Consider the following 24,437-nt stretch of genomic DNA (forward strand, 5'->3'; position numbering starts at 1 on the left):
ACTTCATAAAAATTAAAAATTTGTGTGCATCAAAGGACATGAGAGTAGATAGAACTCACAGAATAAGAGTAAATATCTGCAAATCGCATATCTGATAACAGACCACCATGAAAATACACAAAGAACTCCTACACCTCAAAACTTAAAAAATAATTAAAAACCCAATTCTAAAATGGGCAAAGGACTTGGACAGATATTTCTCCAAAGAAGACAGACAAATGGTCAATAAGTGCCTGAAAAGATGTTCAACATCATTAGTCATCAGAAAAATACAAACCAAAACCACAATGAGAAACCATTTCACACTCATTAGGATGGATATTATTAAAAAAAAAAACAAACAAACAGAAAAGTGTTGTTGACAAAGATGTAGGGAAATTAGAACCCTCTATTCATTGCTGCTGGGAATGTACAAGGGTAAATGGTACATGGCTGTAAAGTGGTACAGCCACTGTGGAAAAGTCTGGCCGTTCCTCAAAAGGTAAAGGTAGAAGAATTACCATATGATCCAGCAATTTCGCTCCCAGAATTACACCCAGAAGTATTGAGAGTAATGATCCAAGGGATGCCTGCATGGCTCAGTTGACTAAGCATCCAATTCTTGATTTTAGCTCAGATCATGATCTCGGGGTCATGAGATCAAGCCCCACATGGGGCTCTGCCCTGGTTGTGGAACCTGCTTAAGATTCTCTTTCTCTCTCTGCCCCTACCTCCACCCCCACTGCTCATGCACTCTCTCCCCTACCCCCAAAAAGGTCAAAAAAAGATATTTGTGCACCCACTCGCAGCAGTGTATGCACAACAGCCAAAAGGCAGAAACACCCAAGTGTCTATTAACAGATGAGTGAATAAACAAAACATGGTATCTACGAACAAAGTCATATTTTTCAGACATAAAAAAGCATGACATTCTGATACAGGTACAAAATGGATGAACCTTGAGGACATTATGCAAAGTGAAATAAGCCAGATATAAAGGGCAAATATTGTATTATTCCACTTATGAGGAACCTAGAATAGGCAAATTCATAGAAAACAGAACAGAGATTGTCAGCAGCTAAGAGGAGGAAAAGAGGGGAGTTATTGTTTAATGGGTATAGACTTTGTTTCAGATTTAAAAAAAAAGTAGTGATGGTTATATAACACTGTGAATGTACTTAATGCCACTGAACTATACATGTAAAAATGGTTAAAATGGTAAATTTTATGTTATGCATATATACCACAATGAAAACAGCAATTATCAACTCTGTTACAAAGACACACAGAAAAGTATGACTATGTTAATCTTTTAAATTTACAATATGTAAAAACATGTAAATATGTAGAATTCTTTCCAGTGTGAGTTTTCTAGGATTAAAGAATAGCAATAGGTGAAGATCCTATGTGCTACAACAAGCACACAGTATTTCCTTTTTTAAATGCTCTTAATTATGTGTGAAAGGAAACTTATATCAGCAGTAACAGATTCTTTTCCTAAGTGGGGGAGAACTTCTTTTTGCTTAATCCTCTTAATTTCTCTAAAATGAACATGCACTGCTTTTGGTTTAAGAAAAGAATTTTTGTTGCTTGTTTTTAATTAGAAACGCCCTTCATCTGTAACAACACTGTGTGAACAATAAATAAAAGGGTGGGGTGGGTCATATGGAAGAAGCACATAGTGGAACTCATGAATCTTCCTCCATGATCACCTCGAGAAGTCTTCCCGGAGGTGAATCCTCTGATGCTGGCACATGTTCGAACTGTGCCGGAAGGCCTTCCCACACTTGCTGCATTTGTAGGGCTTCTCACCAGTGTGGATCCTCCGGTGCTGGATGAGATAAGTGCCCTGGCTAAAGGCTTTCTTGCAATCACTGCATTTGTACGGCTTCTCTCCATGGTGAGACCTCTGGTGATGGATGAGTCTGGAACTGTTGTGGAAGGCCTTCCCACACTCACTACACTTGTACGGCTTCTCTCCTGTGTGAATCCTCTGATGCTGGATAAGGTGTGTGCTCTGGCTGAAGACTTTGCCACAGTCATTACATTCATAGGGCTTCTCTCCAGTGTGGCTTCTCTGATGTTCAACAAGTTTGGTTTTTTGGATGAAGGCTTTCTCACATTCATTACATTTATAGGGTTTCTCACCAGTGTGAATTCTTTGATGTTGGATAAGGTTAGAACTTTGGGTAAAGCCTTTGCCACATTCTTTACACTCAAACGGCTTCTCCCCAGTGTGGGTCCGGCGATGTCGGATAAGGATTGAGCCATCACTGAAGGCTTTCCCACAGTCATTACACTTATAGGGTTTCTCTCCAGTGTGGATTCTCTGGTGATATATAAGGGAAGAATAGGCACTGAAGTGTTTCCCACAATCACCACACTTGTAGGGCTTCTCCCCAGTATGAATTCTCTGATGCTTCATGAGGTTGGGCCTCTGATTGAATGTCTTCCCACACTCACCACAACGGTAGGGGATTTCACCTGAGTGCATCCTTCGGTGATTGATGAACTCGCAGCTCTGGCTGAAGGCTTTCCCACACTCATCACATTTGTAGGGCTTCTCTTCACTATGAAGCCGCTGGTGTTTGACAAGATTAGCACTGTACCTGAAGGCCTTCCCACAGTAACCACAATAATGTAATTTTTTCCCAAGAGGAATTTTCTGATCTTCTTTAACAACTAAATTTGCACTGAAGAATTCCCCAGAATCATGGACAATATTTGTCTTTTTTGACCTGTGTACACGCTTGTGGTTATTGAGGTATGATCTCTGTTCGAAACTCTGTTCACATATATCACATTTGTGAGGTCTCTGATCAGAGACAGGGCTTGACCGAAACCTGAGGCCTCCCCCAGACTCCTGAATGCTGTCCTCACTGGTCAGTGGGACTGGCCTCAGGTCTCTCTGCTCCACAGGCTTGTCCAGGCTCTTTTCTGGCTCCCTGCTCCATACAGGGATCTCTTCAGGATCACGTCCCTGGGGAACAGCCCCCTGGAGTTGATCCAGTTCTTCCCTATCAAGCATCTCCCCCGAAGACAACTCCTTAAATTCAGTCCTGGCCCCATGACCTGGAACAACAAACACAACATCTTAGGACCACCTGTCCTGACCTGAGAAGGAAAATAGGAAGATGGTACCCACCACCTGTACAGTATCAATTCCATCATCTCCAAAGTCACAACACCTTGCAGAGATGAGAGCCTGTAGCTTAGAGGCTTAACAACCTCACCTAAGGCTGCAATCTTGCAGCGGTACAAGTATTTCAACCCAGGCTCGACCAATTCTTCTGCCTGCCTTCTGCCTAAGTGGGGCTTGTAGGATGTAGGTCCTCATCATAAAAGTACAGAAGATGGAAGCTTCATACCACCACAGAGATGGGCCCTGAAAGTCATGGAAGGCATCTGACAAAGAAGTGAGTCTAAGGCCACCTCACAATAGCAAATCTACTCCCAAAATTTATGGTAGGAAAACCAGTTGCCTCTTCAGGACAGAGAGGGCTAATGTCATGCCAACCACGGACTGCAGAGCACACCAAGACCCTTAGCCCTCCTTAGCAGGCCAAACCCATTCTCTGGGCTTTTCTCAAGAGGCCTGAGAGATTGGGATGCCTGATGGCTCAGTAGTTGAGCATCTGCCTTTGGTTCAGGGTGTGATTCCGGGGTCCTGGGATCAAGTCCCACACTGAGCTCCCTGCATGGAGCCTGCTTCTTCTCCCTCTGCCTATGTCTCTGTTTCTCTCTGTGTGTCTCTCATGAATACATGAATAAAATCTTGGAAAGAAAAAAAAAAAGAGAGAGGGAGAGAGACCTGAGAGGCAACCCAGTTAACCATCAGCCCCTTAAACTCAAGATGCCATACAGAATACTTCCTGATACCCTCAAGCCTCCATTCCTTAGTTCCTTGACTAGCCATTCATACACCAACTCCAACTGCAGAAATATGGTACCATAATGCATTCTCTGTGAGCAAGAGAAACATGCACAACAATCCCAAAATAAGGATAACCAAATATCAACAAGAATAGAAATTAAAAAAAAAAAGAATGGAAATAATCTGTGACATATTCATAGGACAGAACACTGTATGGCGATGGAACAGAATGTATGCTGTACAACATGGCAGCCCTCAGATGCCCCGAATGAGACCGGACACAGAGCTAAGGGACAGAGTGACATCCAGGAGTTAGAGAGGGACCCTATGAGGAGCAGTGGGAAATGACACGTGAGGCCCAGTGGGCTCTCTGGAAGCTAGAAATCGTTTGCATTTTGATTTACAAGATGATTTTTTTTTTTTTAGATTTTTTTTCCAGATGTATTTACTTATTTATGATAGACATAGAGAGAGAGAGAGAGAGAGGCAGAGACACAGGAGGAGGGAGAAGCAGGCTCCATGCCAGGAGCCCGACCTGGGACTCGATCCCGGGACTCCAGGACCGCGCCCTGGGCCAAAGGCAGGCGCCAAACCGCTGAGCCACCCAGGGATCCCCTACAAGATGATTTTTTATAAAAATTCACTGAGTTATAAACTTAGGGTTTATCCTGGTTCTGTAAGTATTGTTATTTGAATAAATAAATTTACAAAACAGAAATTCAAGTCTTTTAGCCAGTACTTGTTTCTTAGAACATCATCAAGACACGTGCAAAATAATGCTTATCAGAGTTGTCCACGGCAATGAAACTAGACAGCACCCTTCCCACTGCCACTTCCAGCGAAAGCAGTGACTGAGACTCGTGGGCATAAAAATGGACACTCAGTGAGTGAAAAAGGAGATGACAGCAGTACACAAGGGATCACTGCATTCCTGTCAAGAAGCAACATTCAGGGACGCCCGGGTGGCTTAGCGGTTGAGCATCTGCCTTTGGCTCGGGGGTGATCCTGGGATTGAGTCCCACATCGGGCTCCCTGCAGGGAGCCTGCTTCTCCCTCTGCCTGTCTCTGCCTCTCTCTCTGTGTCTCTCATGAATAAATAAAAATCTTTGGGAAAAAAAAAAAAAAGCAACATTCATATATGGTTGTGGACAGACCGCACAAGAAAGGGGACAACAGGTGCACAACGGAACACACTGGTATGTGGTTGATGAGACGTTCTTTCTTGTTTGTACTGGTCTATAACTGTCAAGTGGATAATGTAGACAAGGAGAATGAAGTGATGGTCTCCATCACTATGGCCCTATCTGACCCTCCTCATAGGGCATGAGCTCTGAAGGGCAGGGCTCCATGGGGTCCAGCATTCCCTCTTCTCTGCCAACAATCCCCCCTTTCACTCTCCTAGAAGATGCAGCTCAAGAATCACCACACTGAGGCACCCAGGCTGATGGGGGTGACCTGGATTTCAACATCAGCCACTCCTAGGGTTACCATGCTGGCCCTGATGCACCTTGCTCTAAATGCCCAAGTCATTAACCACACACCTTGGACCCTGACAAATGCCTGTTGAGCAACTGTTAGGAAGTGGCCCCCCTCACGCACCTGAGACACTGACTCTCAGTCGCTCTGTCCCCTTGGCGCCCTGTGCATCCAGGTCCCATGGCTCATCCCCTCGCTCCAACTGTGTGATCACCCCAGGCTTGGGACCTGCAGGTCCAGCTCCTGGGAAGAAAATGGGGCCTAGGGTTGGTGCCAAGGATGCAGGGCTGCACTGAATGTAACCTCATCTGGGACTGCAGCAGGAAGGAGAAGCACAGGCAAAGTGGGTAGCTGGGAAGTCTGGACACTCTGGAAGGTTGGGATGGTCATGAAGATGAGATCTGAGCATGGGAACAAGAATGCAGGGTGCTCTCTCCACCTGAAGGTATGCACTCCCTCTAGGAATGGGTTGGGCCTGCGGCAGGGAGGCAGTCTTATCTGGGAGCTTAGAGGAGAGAACCACCAACCCAGCCCCACCTGGCCCTCCCTTTGCAAAGACCAGGCCTGTCAAGGACCAGAGGGTGAGGCCCCCAGCCCAGCCCCTGATGAGCCATCCATCCCCAGGGTTGTCCCCTGAACAGCATCCTGGTGAGGGGCCTTACCCAGGGAGACCAGATTCCTGTAGGTCTCCAGCATCACATCCCTGTAGAGGCCCCTCTGAGAAGGGCCCAGACGGCCCCACTCCTCCCGGGAGAATAGCACGGCCACGTCCTCAAAGGTCACCTCTGCCTGGAATGACAGGGGCTGCTGCAGGCCCAGGTGCAGCTCAGAGTGGGCCCTGGGGGCAGAAGCACCAGAAGCATACCAGGAATAGCAGCACAGGGGTGACGAGCCTGATGCCCTAGTATGGCCAAGGAGAGTGGCCTGAACCTTTGGCCACTAAGCCAGTAACTCTGGAAGGCTGAGGGAGTCCCAGGATCACGCCCTCTCCTGCTCAACATCCCACACCAAGATGGCTGACAGTGTCTGCTGAAGCAGAGCAGCCAAGGAAGCCCTATCTGGAGATTGCAGACCTCTCAGGGAGAACGGATGCTCACCTGGGGCAGAGCAGACAGGTGCAAAGCCTCCATCACCTGGTACCCTGGGCTTCCCAGGAGAGAAATCAGTGGTGGGTCACACTGGTGCTGAGGGAAGAGAGAAGAACACATGGAGGCCCAGCCTGGCCCCTTCTGTGGGCAGCTTCAGGACCGTGCTCATCCCCATCAGGACACAGCTAGTCTCCCAGGAAAACTCTGCTCCCTACCTGGGGCTGCCCTGCACAACCGTGCCCCCACTACAGGAATGTGTGCACAATTCCTCAGGCCATCTGTTCCCCTCGACCTTCTTGACACATCAAGCTGCCTCATTTAGTAGGAAGATTCACTTTATATGAAAAAATAAAGACAACTTATTAAGTGTTGAAAGTGGAAAAAAAAATCAATACAAGGTACAGAACAAAAGTATAGACACTTAAAAATACAATACTAGTAGAAATAAGTTCAGTGTCTGAGTGATGGTAAGAAATAAGAGGATTAAACTCACCTACTACAAGCACAAGAGTCTCTGATACACACACAATGCTCCTGCATAACCTAAAATACAGTAACACAGAAAGCCTGAATAGACGACAAACAACACAAACGCTAAATAAAATAAAACTGTGTTAACTATATACCTTTTCTTTATCTTGTTTTTGAAATATTTATTTATTTATTTATTTATTTATTTATTTATTTATTTATTTATGTACTTACTTACTTACTTATTTGAGAGAGAGAGAGAGAGAGAGAGAGAGACACCAAGAGCAGGGGAGGGCCAGAGGGAGAGGGAGAAGCAGCCTCCCTGCTGAGCAGGAAGCTGGACTGGGGCTTGATCCCAGGACCCTGAGATAACAACCTGAGCGAAAGCAGATGCCTAACCAACTGAGCCACCCATGCACCCCTACCTTTTCTTTACTTTTAAAGCTCTTTATTGAAATATGAAATTTATGCAGAAGTCTCAACAAATCCTGAACGCACGCTCCAGGGGCAGTCACAAAGGGCCCACGCCCACAGAACCAGCACCGAAGTCTGCCCTCCTGCCCCTGCAGGCACTGCTTCCTTCCTGAACTCCCAAGGGTATGCCTCCATCCACTTCCACCACCACACATCAGGTGTGCTTCTGGTGAACTTTATCAAGCACCTGTGCTGTCTACACTCTGGCTTCTTCCCTCCATTGTGATGCTTGTGAGCTTAATATACAATTGCTATGTGTGGTTTCGCAATATTTATACCATTAAAACAGAACTGAAAGTAAAAATCACTAATAGAAACAAAAATAAATAATACATATTAAAAAAAGGAAAATCCACCCAAAACCTGTACTTACAGACAAATGCATATCTAACAACAAACTCGAAATGTAGAAACCAATACTAAACTGAAGTAGCAAAGAGCAACTGGCAAGCCTCCCCTGGAACCAGAGATTTCAACACACTTCCCTCAGAAATGAATGGAACAAGTAGAGAATAGGTACTTAAAACATAGAGATTACACATTTTCCAAAATATACATTCAAAAAGATTAAGGAGCACCACAAACCAGGCAACAATGGAAGTTTCAACAAATTCCAAACACTGATACCATCTGGCAAAACATTTGCTGACCACTGTTGTGATACTGGAAATATCTGATAAATATGTACCCCCTCAGGGGTGCCTGGGTGGCTCAGTCAGCTAAGCTCTGCCTTCAGCTCAGGTTGTGATCGCGGGGTCCTGAAATGGTCTGCTTCTCTCCCTGCCCCTCCCCTTGCTCATGGGCATGTGCACACTTTCTCTCTAATAAAGAAATAAAATGTTTTTTGAAAAGTACCCCCCTCCCCAAGAAAAACATAGAAATGGTAAAGGAGGTTACATAAGGGAAAATGTGCATTCTTAGTGCTCTTATTTTAGGACAAGAGAGACTGAAATAAATGATCTAAACTTTTTTTTTTTTTAAGATTTTATTTATTTATTCACAAGAGACACAGAGAGAGAGAGAGAGAGAGAGAGAGAGAGAGGCAGAGACACAAGCAGAGGGAGAAGCAGGCTCCATGCAGGGAGCCCGATGTGGGACTCGATCCCGGGGCTCCAGGATTACGCTCTGGTCCAAAGGCAGGTGCTAAACAGCTGAGCCACCCAGGGATCCCCCTGATCTAAACATTTAATAAAAAATTAAACACAGACTAAAAAAAGTAATTCAAGAAAAGAAGAAAATAAAGAATACTCGATTTAAAGAAACAACAATCTCAACAGTGCTGTTAAAACACAAAAACATTTGGTAAATCCAATGGGGGGGGCAGAAAAGAGATGGAAAAAGAAATATTTCAAAAAAAAAAAAAAAGAAAAAGAAATATTTCTAAGAACAAAAAAGGGGAGTACCTGGGTGGCTCAGCGGTTGTATCTGCCTTTGGCTCAGGGAGTGATCCCAGGGTCCTAGGATCAAGTCCCACATCAGGCTCCCCACAGGAAGCCTGCTTCTCCCTCTGCCTGTGTCTCTGCCTCTGTGTGTCTCATGAATAAAGAGAATCTCAAAAAAAAAAAAAAAAAAGGCACATAATCCTACATACCATATATGCAGCAACAGTTATCAGAGTGTGATCCAAGACCCTGGGGACAAAATGGTAAAACTTTATTGGAGGACATCAAAAAGACCTATGGAGAAACAGTGCTCATAAACAGGAAGATGCAATATCATAAAAATGTCAATTATCCCCCAAGTAAATCTATTAATTCTGTACAACCAAAATTGCAACAGGACGTAACATAAAATCTGATCAAAATGATTCAATATCGTAATGATCCAGATTAACCAAGGCAATGCTAAAAAAGAACTAAGGAAAAAAAATAAATAAATAAAAAATAAATAAATAAAAAATAATAAAAAAGAACTAAGGTAGGCAGAGGCACACCCTACCACATCAAGACTTACTGTAAGGCTATGGTAACAAAAGTGAGGCGTAAGCATAGCAAAGAAATTAATGAACAGATCTGTGCCTGCATTAAGGACACAATGGCATGCTATCAAAATGGTACCAACACAACTGATCTTCTACAGGAAAGTAAAATTCAGGGACGTCTGGGAGGCTCAGCGATTAAGTGCCTGCCTTCGGCTCAGAGCATGATCTCGTGGTCCCGGGATCAAGTCCCACACTGGGCTCCCTGAGTGGAGGCTGCTTCTCCCTCTGCCTGTGTCTCTGCCTCTGTGTGTCTCATAAGCAAATAAATAAAATCTTAAAGAAAAAAAAATTGCTACCGTGAAGCATTTTGTATTTTCCCCAATCTGTGGGGAGAGAGGTCTTGAATTTGCATTTCCTTAATTCTCAATGACACTGAAGATCTTTTCACATATTTATTAGACTGATTTCATTGTCTATGAATTCCCAAGTCATCCTGTGTTCATTTCTTAAAATAAATGGTCTTTTTACTTTAAAATATATTCTGTATATCTTTTCTTATGTATTAAGTATGTTTGCAAATACCTTTCACTCTGCAGCTTGTCTTTTAATTTTGTGGTGTACAGAAAAAATTTTGGAGTAAAATTAAACTTTTCTTTGATGTACTGTATTTCCCATATAACTTTAATAGCTATAATATATTTTTTTAAAGATTTTATTTATTCATTCATGAGAGAGAGAGGCAGAGACACAGGCAGAGGTAGAAGCAGGCTCCATGCAGGGAGCCCGACATGGGACTCGATCCCACGACTCCAGAATCACGACCCCGGCCGAAGGCGCGCTAAACTGCTGAGCCACCCAGGCTGCCCTATAGCTATAATATTTTTTTAAAGATTTTATTCATTTATTCATGAGAGACACAGAGAGAGAGATTGGCAGAGAGAGAAGCAGGCTCCTCTCAGGGAGCCCGACATGGGACTCGATCCCAGATTCCCGGATCACGCCCTCAACTGAAGGCAGACACTCAACTGCTGAGCCACCCAGGTGTCCCTAGCTATGATATTTTTAAAGATTTATTTATTTATTCATGAGAAACACAGAGAGAGAGAAAGAGACACAGGCAGAGAGAGAAGCAGGCTCCCTGCAGGGAGCCCGATGCGGGACTCGATCCTGGGACCCCAGGACCGCGCCCTGGGCCAAGGCAGGCACTAAACTGCTCAGTCACCCAGGGATCCCTGAATGTAGATTTTAAAACACTAGTAAGTGTGTAGAGGTATAAGAAAATGTGCTGACAGAAAAGTAACAATCAACAGAGTGAAAAAGGCACCTAAGAGATGGGAGATAAGGGGATCCCTGGGTGGCTCAGTGGTTTAGCGCCTGCCTTTGGCCCAGCGCGATCCTGAAGTCCCGGGATCGAGTACCGCCTTGGGCTAGCAAGGAGCATACTTCTCCCTCTGCCTGTGTCTCTGCCGCTATCATGAATGAATGAATAAATAAATCTTAAAAAAAAAAAGAAATGGGAGATAATATCTGCAAACCATGTATCTGATTAGGAATTAAGAATTAAGATCTAGGAGCACCGAAGCACCTGGGTGGCTCAGTGGCTGAGCGTCTGCCTTCGGCTCAGGACACAACCCCGGGGTCCTGGGATGAAGTCCCACATCAGGCTCCCCGTAGGGAGGCCGCTTCTCCCTCTGCCTGTGTCTCTGCCTCTCTCTGTGTGTCTCTCATGAATAAATAAAATCTTAAAAAAAAAAAAAAAAAGGAATTAAGATCTAAAATACATAAGGACTTTACACAACTAAATACGGGGGAAAAAAACTATAAAATCCAATTTAACAGGGGCAAAGAACCTCAATTTCTCCACAAAAACATACAAATGACCAACAGGTACCTGAAAAGATGATCAACCTAATTGCAAATAAAAACCACCATGAGCTTCACCTCATAGCTGTCAGAATGAGTATTATCAAAATGCAAAAGATATGTGAGGTAAGGATGTAGAGAACAGAAAATCTTTGTGCACCGTTGGTGGAAATGTAAATTGGTGCAGCCGTTATGGAAAACAGGGTGGAGGTGCCTTAAAAAAAAAATCAACCTAAGTGTCCAACAATAGATGAAAGGGTACAGGATGTAGTATATACACAATGGAATAGTACTCAGCCACTAAAGAATGAAATCTTGCCATTCGCTACAATATGAATGAACCTTGAGGGCGTTATGCTAAATGCAATAAACCAGACACAGAAAGACAAATACCACATGACCTCACTGATATGTGGTATCCAAGAGAGTCGAAATCAGAGAAGCAGAGAGAAGAATGGATGGCTGCCAAGGTTTGGGCCTTGGGGGAAATGGTGAGATGCAGCTAAGAGCACAAACTCTCAGCTCTGCAAGATGAGTAAAATCTGGAAATCTAAAATAGAGCATTGTGACTACGGTTAACAATCCTGTTTTGTAACTATGAAATTTGCTAAGGGGGAGGGGGGCGCCTGGGTGGCTCAGTCGGCCTTCAGCTTGGCTCAGGACCCCAGGGTCTTGGGGTTGAGACCCCCATTGGGCTCCTTGCCTCTAAGGGAGACTCTGCCACTCCCCCTGCTTGTGCTCTCATTCTGTGTCAAGTAAATAAATCTTTAAAAAGAAAGAAATTTGCCAAGAGGATAGGTCTTAAATATCCTCACAAAAACTAAAAAAGAAAATTGTACCTAGGTGAGATGAGGAACATGCTAATTAGGTTGAATGTGATTATCTTACAATGCATGCATATATCAAAACAAACGTGTACATCTAAAATTTATACAATTCTTGTGTATCAATTACATTCAATAAAACTAAACAAAAACTGGGCGGCCCTGGGTGGTTCAGTGGTTTAGCGCTGCCTTCAGCCCAGGGTGTGATCCTGGAGACCCAGGATGTAGTCGGGCTCCGTGCATGGAGCTCGCTTCTCCCTCTGCCTGCGTCTCCGCCTCTCTGTGTGTCATGAATAAATAAATAAAACTAAAAAAAAAAAAAAAAAAAAAAAAAAACTAAACAAAAACTGCACAAAGTATATTGTTCAAAATAAGGGTTGCTTAGGGAAGCAAATGGGATTGGGGACCCTGAGTCTAACAGCAATTTCACTTCAACAGCTTTCCTTAAAAGCATTCTTCCACCTCAACAGGGGTGCACCTGGTCGTTCGGTCAGTAGAGCACGTGGGTCTTCATCTCTGGGTGCCCAGGGCAAGCCCCACTTTCGCATGGAGCCTGAATTATAAAAAAGGGTGGGGAGAGGGGCAGGCCCCAGGCTAGCTCTAGACCTTGCGGTTGCGGCTGGAAACCTTTTCTTGTTGTTGTTTTTAAGGGCGCCTGGGTGGCTCAGGTCATGATCCCGGGGTCCTGGGATCCAGCGCCCCACCGGCTCCCTGCTCAGCAGTCGGCCTCTCCCTCCGCCCCTCCCCCGGCTCCTGCATGCACGCTCTCAAACGAGTAAGATCCTTAAAAAAAGTTTTCTTAATTGTATTTTCAAAGCACAAAAACACGGTGCATTTTTTATTTAAAAAGTCTTAGATATCAGACCTTGAATAAAAGCCTCTAAGAAGAGAAACAATTTGCCTGCAGAGAAGAACTGGAGCAACAGCAGCAAAGGGTGAGGAGGCAGGAAGGCACACCCGGCGGAGGGGGGAGCGCGGAGGCTGCAAGGGGCGGGGAGGCCGGACGCGGAGAGAGGAGGCACGGAGCACCCCGCTACACAGCAGGGCGGAGGAAGCTGGGAGCTGGGGGGGAGCAGGGGAGGGGGACAGGGGGCGGGGCGGGTGGGACAGGGTCGGGGGAGGCGGCGGGAGGGACAGGGGGCGGGCCCCCGGGCCGGGGCGCGAGGGCGAGGCCGGCCGCGGCCTTCGGGCGTCGGCGCGGTGGGCCCGGGCCGGGGAGGGGAGCGGCGCCCGGGCGGCGGGCCCCGGGGGCGGCCGGGGAGGGGGCTCGCGGGCGGGGCCGGCGGCGGAGAGCCGTCGGGGGCCTCCCGGAGCAAGCCGCCGGGGGGACCGGGTCGCAGCGGCGCGGGGGCTGCAGGGCGAGTCGCCGCCGCCCGCCGGCTCACACTCACCTCAGCCGCCGAGGAGCCGCCGCCCGCCGCGCCCTCCGCGCCAATCGGAAGCCGCCGGAAGTGACGCCACCCCGCGGGCCGCTCTGGGAAACGGTCTCCAGGTCTCGATCGTGAGCCGCCTCGAGGCGCGGGACACGCAGGGCGCGGCCACTAGGTGGCAGCCCGGAGCCACGACCCGACGCTCCCGAACCCCCGAACCCAGGCAGCGGGGGGAGGCCTTTGACTTTCTGTGAAAACGTCGCTCTGCGCCGGGGAGGGCGCTGGCACCAAGGGATCGGGCCCTTTGGCGAGGCCGAGAAGCCACGTGGTCACCGGGTCATGGAACCCACTCCCACCCGGAGCCTCGTGCACTCCAGGGGGAGGGCTTCCTTGGGTACCTGCTGCTGGAGCAAACCCTCCCTGATGGCCACCGTATTCAGAAGGGTAAAACAATGGCAGGTTAGTTTGCTGTCCAGGGAACCAAGCCCAGCCCTTCTGCTCATGCGGAAACTTCGCCCTCCTCTCTGCTCCACCATGGCCAAAGTGGAGTGGGTAATAAATGAAGAGGAGGAAGGCGAAACCTGGGGGCAAGGCTCATGCTAGACAAGTGTGGACCCTGACATCAAGGAGCCACCTGGCAGCCACAGCCTCTCACAACCGAGGGGGCAGACTGGTTCTCAAGCCCTCGTGGAGTGCATACCAGGAGCACTGCACCTCAGCCGGCCACCCACCACCTCCCCGACCCCAACCTTCTTAGCAACTTATTAGGGACAGTGGCCCGCAGCCCCTGCTTTTGCTCTGGCTCCAAAGCAGCACTGGGCAGGGGGCTCTGGGGAGCCCCAAGGCACTAAAGAGCCCCACTACCGTCTCCGTGCCAGGTTGGCTCCACATCATCTACCCAAGTTTAGGACCAGGTACCAGGGGTGGCGCAGGAAGCCCATAGGGTCTGAGAAACTAGTCTGACTCCATCCTGCTCCTCCGACTGCAACTTCCTGGCTCTCCAACCTGTGGTTTTGGGAGTACTGCTCTCACCCCTAAGCGTCCATCTCCTCCCCCAGATTCCCCAAGTTCTCAAAAGAAGTTAATGCACATGAGTGGGATCCTCAACTCCCTGTGCAGCTGGCGGACGGGAGGGGGTGTCCCAGTAGCACCCCCACCTCTTCTCTCCAGAGCTGTCACAATTTCCTGGTACATCCAACTTCATCTTCCTCCTTCCTACATCAAAAGCTCCATGGCAGTCCTCCAAGCAAGGGCCCTTCCCTCTGAAACCACAGGCAAGCACAACTTGGTGGCAGAAGGACACACTTTATTGAGCCCCTCAAGCCTAGTTTTCCTTCTCCTGCACAGTCTTGGTTCCCCGGAGACGCCCAGTCCGGCGGGCAGCAATGAGACCCACTTTGCGGCCAGCAGGGGCATCTCTGCGGATAGTAGAGGGTTTGCCGATGTGCTGGTGGTTGCCACCTCCAAAAGGATGCTCCACAGGCTGCAGACAGAGGAAGACGGCAGGCATTAATATTGGGGTGTGGACTTCACCTACCTCAGAACCTGGGTTAAGAGCAGATCGACTGACCTGTGCCATTAAACCGTAACCTAGATCCTCACGCTACAGACCCTCTATCACAGGAGAGACACTGCAGGGAAAGGACCCGACCAGCTAGCCTCCCACCCCCAATCCCTGAAAGCCCCAACCACCCATCTCTGGGCTACTTACATTCATGGCCACACCCCGCACACGTGGCCAGCAATTCCTCTTTGCCTTGTACTTGTGGTAAGCACGGCCAGCCTTCAGAATGGGCTTGTCAATGCGACCACCTCCAGCAACCACACCTGTCAGGAAGACCAGACACCGTGGGGAAGTGCACCATACACTCCCAGCACCTCAAGACCCTATCAAGCAGAACATCCTTACCAGTGACCCAGCCTCACACTCAGCACTCTCTAACGTACTCACATACCGCCACTGTTCCCATATCTCAGGAACACCTTGCCAACTACCACCACACAGTAAGCCCCCCCGCAGCCTAGCAAATGACCTCAAGTTTCTTGAGGATTGCTGGGGCAGTCAAGCCAGACCTCTGCCCACAACGTCTGTAATGGCTAACTTGACCCATGACTCTCCAAGAAGGCCTCCGACTTTGCCCTGTTTTAGTGGGCAGGTCACTCGTTCTAACCTCCAAATGCCAACAGGAAGGCTGACCCAGTCAGTCACGTACAGCAACCAGTTTTGCCTATTTTGTAAGCACATACTCAAAAATATTCCTTGGCTGGGGTACCTGGGTAACTGAGTGGGGTGGGCGTCCAGCTCTTGAGTCTGGTCATGATCTCACTAGCTGCAGGTTAAAGTGCTTGAATATTCTCTCCCTCTGCTCTTACTCCCCAGCTTGTGTGTGTACTCTCTCAAATGAACCTTTTAGGGGGATCCCTGGGTGGCTCAGTGGTTTAGCACCTGCCTTCGGCCCAGGGCGTGATCCTGGGCTCCTGGGATTGAGTCCCACATCAGGCTCCCTGCATGGAGCCTGCTTCTCCCTCTGCTGTGTATCTCTCATGAATAAATAACATCTTTAAAAAAGTTAAAAAATAAGCCTTTAAAAAAACTTAAATCTTAAAAAGCCAAACTATTCTTTGGGTTTGCCACAATTCAAAGTTGCCAGAACAGCAAAACGAACAAACCAGGTTTCAAATCCCCTTAAAGGGATCCCTGGGTGGTGCAGCGGTTTGGTGCCTGCCTTTGGCCCAGGGCGCAATCCTGGAGACCCGGGATCGAATCCCATGCTGGGCTCCCGGTGCATGGAGCCTGCTTCTCCCCCTGCCTGTGTCTCTGCCTCTCTCTCTTTCTGTGACTATCATACATAAATAAAAAATTAAAAAAAAAAAAAAAAGAATTGCCTGCTCTAATAACTGAGCCAATCAAGTGTCCTCCCATTCTTAAAAAAAAAAAAAAAAAAACCCCTTAAAGCAATTACCAGGTAGCTTAAAGAAAGTCACCCGCCCCTGAAAAGACTATTAACCCCATGGGTGTAGGAGAAGCAAGTGTGGAATCCCGGGTGAAGCCAGAGCCCAGAGAAGTCTGCCTAACGAATCGGGGTCCGGCCTCACCCACCTCCCAACCAGCGACAGAGAGACCCGCTGAACCCACCCCACAGGGTAGCAGCCCGGGTCCCGCCGCTCACTGCTCACAGGCAAACCCAGCGCACCCGACTCCGCCGCCACTCACCCACCACGGCTCTGTTGGCGGAAGAAATGACCTTTTTTGAACCGGACGGCAGCTTCACTCGGGTCTTCTTGGTCTCCGGGTTGTGGGAGATGACGGTCGCGTAGTTCCCGGAGGCTCGGGCCAACTTGCCTCTGTCACCAGGCTTCTCCTCCAGACAGCACACGATGGTGCCTTCGGGCATGGTGCCCACCGGGAGCACATTGCCTATGTTGAGCTGGGCTGCAAGGAGAAGCGCCCCGGTCAGGAGCTCGGCTCTCTGCAGGCTTCTTCCGCAGCGACCGGCGCCCAACACGTCCTAGGCCTACCTGACCAGGCTGGTGCTAGCAAACACCCTACCCCAAGGTCCTGAGTTCCGCCCGTACGTTCCTCTGCGCCAGGGCACGCGCCCCCCCCAGGCCAGGACCCGCCCCCGACCCACCCCGACCCCCGTCCCGACGCGAGCCTCACCTTTCTTGCCGCAGTACACGAACTGGCCGGTGTGGATGCCCTCGGCGGCGATGAACAGCTCCGTCCGCTTCTTAAACCGGTACGGATCCCGGAAGACGACCTTGGCGAGGGGTGCCCCGCGGCCCGGGTCGTGGATGATGTCCTGCGGGCCGAGGCAGCATGAGCGGCGGGTCCGCGGGGGGCTCCCCGGGTCCTCCCCCGCCTGGGACGGGGGCTCCCCGCACCTTCACGATGCCCTTGATGTAGCCGTGCCGCTCGGCGAAGTCCACGGCGCGCAGACGCGCAGCGCCCTTGCGGTGCTTCACGTGCGCGCGGAACACGGAGCCGGCGCCCTTTCTCTGCCCACGGATGACGCGGCCCATGGCGGTCTGGAGACGGCTCGCGGTCAGCGCCCAGGCCGCCCAGGCGCCCCCGCCACCCTGGCCGCGGGGTCCCAGCTCCCCGGGAGCCTCCCTCCAGGTCCCGACCCCTCCGCGCCCCCATGCCTGGCCGGGCGCCCCAACCCTTTCAGGAGTCCCGCCGAGCGCCTAGCGGGCCCCCAGGGCGGCGGATGGCGGCGGATGGCGCCGGGCCGCCCTCCACAAGCACGTCCTACCTGCTGCCGAGCACGGCCAGAAGAGGGGACGCAGCGGCGGCTGCCGCCTTATCTTCCGGGGCGGGGCCGAGAGCCGCACGACCTTCCGGCCCGGCCGCGAGCCCGGTGCACGCTGGGACTGGCGCGCTTTCCGGCCGCAAGAGCGTCTGCGCAGGCGCAGTGGGAGCCCGGACCCGCGGGGCACAGCCGGCGCGAGGGCAGTCGGGGCCGGTTCTCGCGGGGCGGGGTCTGGGGGCAGGTCGGAGGCGAGTGCGGCGCTCGCTGTCGCCCCCTGCTGGGCGAGCGTCACCCTGAGCGGCCGCGGGCGCCCGGAGAGGTTGAGTGACTTTCCAGGGTCGCGCGGCCCCGGATAGAGCGGCTGGGGACTCGGGCTCGTAGGGCTCGCGTCTTGGCCCGAAGCCCGCCGTCTCCGCCTGGAGACTCCTTGCCCGGTGCTGCGCTCCTTTGCAGGGCGAGGGCCCCCTTTTAAGGAAGCGGTGGACCGTTTGGGGAACAGGATGGTTTGCAGAGAACGGGGATCTGGACGAGACACAGCAGATGCTCCGGGGATGCTGGACTTGGTGCACGGTGGGTTTTCGGGGAGGTCAGGGTGGCCTTGCCTGGATATGGGTGTTGGGGAGACAGACACAGGCTCCCGGTCTTCGCTTGGAGAACCGGGGCGGCGGGGCGCGGGATGTCTGGGGGCGTCTAGGAGGGTGAGTGCCACGGAGAGACTGGGCGACCGCACAGGTGCAGGAACCTCATCTGGGATGGTGGGTCCCCCGGGGAGGAGGGGAAGCAGGCCCAGGAAATAGGACAAAACTGTGGGGAAGGGTGAGTGGGGATGGAGCTGAGAGAGGGAACAGCTGTGAGCCGCAGGTGAGGAGCCGGCCTCTTCCCAGGGCGGGGAGCCTCCACCCGGGCCTGAACTGCTGAGTGAAGGCTCCCAGGAGTTCCCCACTGGGGAGTGGCAGGGGGCTTCAGGAGAGGGTGCCTGGAGGTGGGACCCCGGTCTGAGTGAGAACGGCCCACAGCAGGTCTAGGTAGACCTTGACCTGGGATGTGGGTGTGCAGGGCGAGGCCAGTAGAGGAAGAGCCAGCGAGGGAGGGAGGGAGGGCAGAGATCCAGCCGGACAGAGGTTTGCACTCAGGACCTTGGGGTAGGGTGTTTGCTAGCACCAGCCTGGTCAGGTAGGCCTTGGAGGGGTGGTGGCGAGAATGACATCGTGGGACGGTAAGAAGGGGGGCCGTGTGGCTTCATGTTGAAGCTACAGAGGAGCAGAGGGGACTCGTGAGGCCCCAAGAGAGGCAACAGAGGGGTTTGCAGAGATGGGGGGGGGGGTCAGGAGGCAGCACAGCCGGCAGGGCCGGGGGTAAGGGGCACCTGAGCCTCCCCCGGGCAAAATAGAGGGTTTTTTTTTTCAAGATTTTATTTATTCATTCATGAGAGACACAGAGTGAGAGAGAGAGGCAGAGACACAGAGAGAGGGAGAAGCAGGCTCCATGCAGGGAGCCCGACATGGGACTCGATCCCAGGTCTTCGGGATCAGGCCCTGGACCGAAGGTGGCACCAAACCGCTGAGCCACCAGAGCTGCCCCAAAATGAAGGGTTTTGAGGTCAGCCTGAGCTAGGCTCAGAGGAACAGAAAGGCAGAGGAAGAGGGCGTGGGGGTGCAGACAGTATCTGGACAGTCAGGCTGTGAGGTCCCCGAGAAGGTCCCACGGGTCTCTGGGATGGAGTATGGTGGGGCAGGACCCCCTACTCTCCCTCTCCTAGAGCTGATGCAGCCAGAAGGTGGCTAACCAGGTCCACTGCAGGACTTGTGTTCAGAGCCTTGCCATTGGTCAGTGATGTAGGAGTCAAAGGCAGAAGAAAAGTTATTGAATTACTATTTACAGCCCACTGACAAATCCTTAAAACAGAGTGATTTCTCCGAGGAGCTCAGCCGCGTCGGCGTTAGCACTGTGCTGAGGGCAACAAGCAATTCTAGCCCGGCCCCCAGGACCCTGTGAGTCTACTTGAACATATAGAAATTCCTTTATCTCTACCCCCCAAGATACATGTTGGCGATCATCCCCAGGCACGTGGCCCGCAGATAGACATCTGAAAGGTCTCAGGACTCAAGTTTAATGAAACAGTAATAAAAGAGCTTCTCCTGACAATAGCCAGCCCCCTCAGGATCCTGGAAACCTTGCTTCCAAATTTCTTAGAGACTTAGGCTCTCCCTAACCCCTTCCCAATTTGAAAGCCTGTAATAGGCCACTCCTTGTGACCCCAGTGCAGCCATTCCTGCCCTCGGGTCCTGTCCCCCTGCTTTAATAAAACCCCTTTTTTGCACCAAAGATGTCTCAAAAATTCTTTCTTGGCTGTCAGCTTTGAGCTCTATTTTTCCTACATCAGTCGGTGCCACAGTCTGACGTGAAATGGTCAGCAGAGCCGCCCAAGATTTCCAAGGAATGTCTCACAGCTGGGACCAGGGAAGCCTCAAGAAGCGCTGCTCTGGGGATCCCTGGGTGGCGCAGCGGTTTGGCGCCTGCCTTTGGCCCAGGGCGCGATCCTGGAGACCTGGGATCGAGTCCCACGTCGGGCTCCCGGTGCATGGAGCCTGCTTCTCCCTCTGCATGTGTCTCTGCCTCTCTCTCTCTATGTGACTATCATAAATAAATTTAAAAAAAAATTAAAAAAAAAAAAAAAAAAAGAAGCGCTGCTCCAGGAGGCTTGCTTGCTCGGGCCTTTCCTGAAGGCCTACCTGGAGATGGCGGGCATGGACTTAAGGGAGGGCCGCCAATGCTGGGGCTCTCGGAGGTGCAGACACCTGCCTGATGTGGATTGTGCTCCCGCCTCATGCTCCGTGTATCTCTCCTTGCAGAGATGGGGGTCCTGGCTGGTGTCCCCCCAACCTTCAAAGCCCAGAGACCACAGATTTGGCTCCATCTCACTAGCCTGAAGGTCAACTTCCATGTAAGGGGCCATCAAGTCTGGCACACAGCAGGGATGCCATAAATCTGGGTCTCCTGGAGATGGGGGCCTCTAGGGACAGCCACACAGGACATAGGGTTCTAAGTCCTTCAAGAGGGACCCATCTGCCTCTGCCACCAGATGAGGCCCTCCCCACAAGGTACCTTTTGCTTCTGCTGATGAGTGGGGCACCCTTCTCTTAGCATCCAAGATTACGTCTGCCCAGCAATTCAAACTTTATTCTTAGAAATTATTTCCTGGGCACCTGGATGGCTCAGTCAGTTAAGCATTTGACTCTTGATTTCGGCTTAGGTTGTATCTTGGGGTCATGAGATTGAGTCCCATGTCAGGCTCTGCATTCAGCACTGAGTCAGCTTGAGATTCTCTCTTCTCCTTCTGCCCCTCCCACTCATGCTCTCTTTCTCTAAACAAATCTTAAAAAAAAAAAAAAAAAAGGTGCCTGAGTGGCTCAGTGGACTAAGCGTCTGCCTTCAGCTCAGGCAATGATCCCAGAGTCCCATGATCAAGTCCCACATTGGGCTCTCTGCTCAGCAGGGTGTCTGCTGCTCCCTCTGCCTCTCCTTGCCTCTCTGCCTACCTGTGCTCTATCAAATAAATAAAATTTAAAAAAAAAAAAGATTCACTCCCTCTGCAATGCCCCCCCCATGCTTTCTCAAGAAAAAAAAAAAAAGGAAAGAAAAATATTTCCTTTAAAGCTGTTTTTTAGGGTGGCTCAGAGGTTTAGCGCCACCTTCAAAAATAAAATCTTTTTTTTTTTTTTAAAGCTGTTTTTTAAATGTTTATTTAAGGGAGGGGTTGGCTAGCTCAGTAGAACATGCAACTCAATCTCAGGGTCATGAGTTCAAGCCCACGTTAGGCATAGAGCTTTTTTTTTTCTAGCCTTTTTTTTCTGTGTCTCTTGTTATGTACACACAAGAATAATTTTTTTTTGTTTTTAAGATTTTATGTATTTATTCATGAGAGACACACAGAGAGAGGCAGAGACACAGGCAGAGGGAGAAGCAGGCTCCCTGCAGGGAGCCCGATGTGGGACTCAATCCCAGGACTCCAGGATCACGACCTGGGCTGAAGGCAGGCGCTAAACCGCTGAGCCAGCCGGGGATCCCAGGAATAATATAGTATAAACATGTGTACCCGTGACCCTCTTTTGTCTTGTTTTTTATTAGTTACATTTTTTTTTAATTTTTTTTTTATTTATTTATGATAGGCACACAGTGAGAGAGAGAGAGAGGCAGAGACACAGGCAGAGGGAGAAGCAGGCTCCATGCACCGGGAGCCCGATGTGGGATTTGATCCCGCGTCTCCAGGATCCGTGCCCTGGGCCAAAGGCAGGCGCTAAACCACTGCGCCACCCAGGGATCCCTCTTTTGTCTTGTTCTACTTGACTTCCCACCCCCAGCATCAGTTGCCCTTAACAGAACACGATTCTTTTCTCATCTTTTTTTTTTCTGTTTTTTTTGTTTGTTTGTTTGTTTGTTTCTTTTCTTTTCTCATCTTTTATATGGGAACAATACCTCCATCTTTCATCAGGTTATTGTGAGTTCAGTCAGTAAATACACCGAGGACACAAAGTGCACCTGCAGAAGTCACAAGGGCTGAGGCAGTCAGAGCGGCTACCGTTGGGCACCAATAGGAAAGGTGGTCTGAGTGTTGGGGACCACGTGCCAGGAAGAGGTTAATGGATCGAGCAATGGCTCTGTGTTGACTCTTCCAACCGTGGCCCACCTGTCCCACCCTTGTTGTTAAAGGCTTGTGGCTCAAGGACGCATGCTATTGCTATCTATTCAAGGACATATGCTATTGCTATCTATTGTGAAAGGACATGTCTGGAGAACTAAGCTTAAAATATCCTGCTTATTATACAACCCTGCTTTATAAAAGAGTGAATAATGCAAATAAAGTTGACATTGTGGCTGAATCCGGCCATATGTCCCTCCTGCTCCCATTCTGTCCATGTCTTTCTTTTCCTCATTCCCTTGCCCTCATCCCTGGACGGTTGTCGCCCCCAACACGCGCGACATCTGAGGGCCCCACAAGGCTTTGAGGGCCCTGGGGAAAATCAGCTTGTTGACATGGGTGCTACGCTATTTAGGGTGTGAAAGTTCATCACGGAGGATCCTGAAGGGATTTGTAATTCCTTTCTAGGTATTCTACGTTTTAAAATGATGGTGTGGGCAGCCCCAGTGGCCCAGCGGTTTAGCACCGCATTCAGCCCAGGATGTGATCCTGGAGTCCTGGGATGGAGTCCCATGTCAGGCTCCCTGCATGGAGCCTGCTTCTCCCTCTGCCCTTCTCTCTTTGTGTGTCTCATGAATAAATAAATAACCCTTTTAAGAAATGATGGGTTTTTTTTTTAAGATTTTATTTATTCATGAGAGACACAGAGAGAGGGAGACAGAAGCAGAGACAGAAGCAGGCTCCATGCAGGGAGCTGATGTGGGACTAGATCCCGGGACCCCAGGATCACGCCCTGGGCTGAAGGTGGCGCTAAACCACTGAGCCACTGGGCCTGCCTTGTTTTTTTGTTGTTGTTGTTTTTTTGTGTTTTGTTTTTTTTAAGTGTCCATTAAAAGCGGTAAAAAATTCCTAGAATATCCAGAAGCTGTGGGAGGGGTGCTGTCCAAATCTGTATCTCTAAGCAGAAAAGGGGAGCCCAGCTAATACCTGGGGTAAAATTGGGATAAAGGGAAATTCTTATATATAAATATCCAAAACAAAACAAAAATCAAAGAAAGTATACATGTTGAGACAAACCTAAAAAATTTTAAGTGAAAAAAACCCCACTTCTTTCATGAGTGCTTTTAGTAGCTGAATATATGTGCTGAAAAGTTACATGTATATGTAAACAGGCATATGTTGTTTTATTGCACTTTGCAGATACTGTGTTATATATATATATATATATATTTAAAGATTTTATTTATTTATTCATGAGACACACACACAGAGAGGCAGAGACACAACACAGGCAGAGGGAGAAGCAGGCTCCATGCAGGGAGCCTGACGTCGGACTTGATCCCGGGTCTCCAGGATCACACCCTGGGCCAAAGGCAGCCCTAAACTGCTGAGCCACCAGGGCTGCCCAGCATTTTTTATATATTAAAAGCTCGTGGCGACCCTAGTGAGCAAGTCTATTGCTGACCTATTTCCAATAGCATTTGCTCACTTGCATCTGTCACATTTTGATAATTCATTTTTCTTAAGATTTTTAAAAATTTGGGGAGCTTGGATGGCACAGCCTGTTAAGCATCTGCCTTCGGCTCAGAACATGACCTGAGGTCCTGGGATCGAGTCCCAAGTGGGGTCCCTGCTCAGCAGGGGAGTCTGCTTCTCCTCCCTCTGCCCGTCCCCCTGCTTTGCTCTCTCTTACGGTCAAATAAATAAAGTCTCAAAAACTTTTTTAATTTATTTATTTGAGAGAGAGAGCACTCAGCAGCAGGGGCAGCGGCAGAGGCAGAAGGAGAAGTAAGACTGAGTAGAGAGCTTGATACGGGGCTGGATTCTGGGACCCTGAGATCATGACCCAAGCTGAATGCAGACACCCAAGCCACAAAGCCACCTGGCGCCCCTACATTTTGGTCATTCTTAAAATACTTAAAACTTTTTCATTATTATTTGTCATGGTGATCAGTGATCAGTAATAGAACTTGCTGAAACCTCAGATGATGGTTAGCATCTTTTAGCAATAAAATATTTTAAAATTAAAGTATGTATGTTGCTTTTTTAGACATAATGCTATTGTATACTTAATAGACTGCCGCATAAACATAAAATTTTTTTAAAAGTTCTTTAGGGATCCCTGGGTGGCGCAGCGGTTTGGCGCCTGCCTTTGGCCCAGGGTGCGATCCTGGAGAGCGGGATCGAATCCCACGTTGGGCTCCC

General features: G+C 49.7%; 2 protein-coding genes across 6 annotated transcripts; both read right to left on the bottom strand.

Moving 5' to 3' along the window:
• Nucleotides 1-1,546: 1,546 nt before the first annotated feature.
• ZNF34 (zinc finger protein 34) lies at nt 1,547-13,401 on the bottom strand. 5 transcript variants are annotated; one of them, XM_041768787.1, is made up of 8 exons: nt 13,362-13,400; nt 8,954-8,993; nt 6,911-6,960; nt 6,633-6,751; nt 6,427-6,513; nt 5,992-6,114; nt 5,453-5,572; nt 1,547-3,051 (listed from the first exon to the last, which is right to left on the bottom strand). In XM_041768787.1, exons 6-8 carry the CDS (start codon nt 6,023-6,025, stop codon nt 1,688-1,690), a joined length of 1,518 nt encoding a protein of 505 aa, XP_041624721.1. In that variant the 5' UTR covers nt 6,026-6,114; nt 6,427-6,513; nt 6,633-6,751; nt 6,911-6,960; nt 8,954-8,993; nt 13,362-13,400; the 3' UTR covers nt 1,547-1,687. The 5 variants fall into 5 exon arrangements, with proteins under 5 accessions (XP_041624721.1, XP_041624718.1, XP_041624720.1 ...); XM_041768784.1 differs by having other exon boundaries at nt 5,992-6,118; XM_041768786.1 differs by having other exon boundaries at nt 5,992-6,167.
• Nucleotides 13,402-14,629: 1,228 nt separating this feature from the next.
• RPL8 (ribosomal protein L8) lies at nt 14,630-17,719 on the bottom strand. The gene is made up of 6 exons (XM_041768828.1): nt 17,597-17,719; nt 17,226-17,369; nt 17,002-17,143; nt 16,555-16,773; nt 15,052-15,167; nt 14,630-14,823 (listed from the first exon to the last, which is right to left on the bottom strand). Exons 2-6 carry the CDS (start codon nt 17,361-17,363, stop codon nt 14,665-14,667), a joined length of 774 nt encoding a protein of 257 aa, XP_041624762.1. The 5' UTR covers nt 17,364-17,369; nt 17,597-17,719; the 3' UTR covers nt 14,630-14,664.
• Between the last annotated feature and the right edge of the window lie 6,718 nt (nt 17,720-24,437).

Source organism: Vulpes lagopus, chromosome 9 (assembly GCF_018345385.1).
Source record: "Vulpes lagopus strain Blue_001 chromosome 9, ASM1834538v1, whole genome shotgun sequence".
Classification (NCBI taxonomy): Eukaryota; Metazoa; Chordata; class Mammalia; order Carnivora; family Canidae; genus Vulpes; species Vulpes lagopus.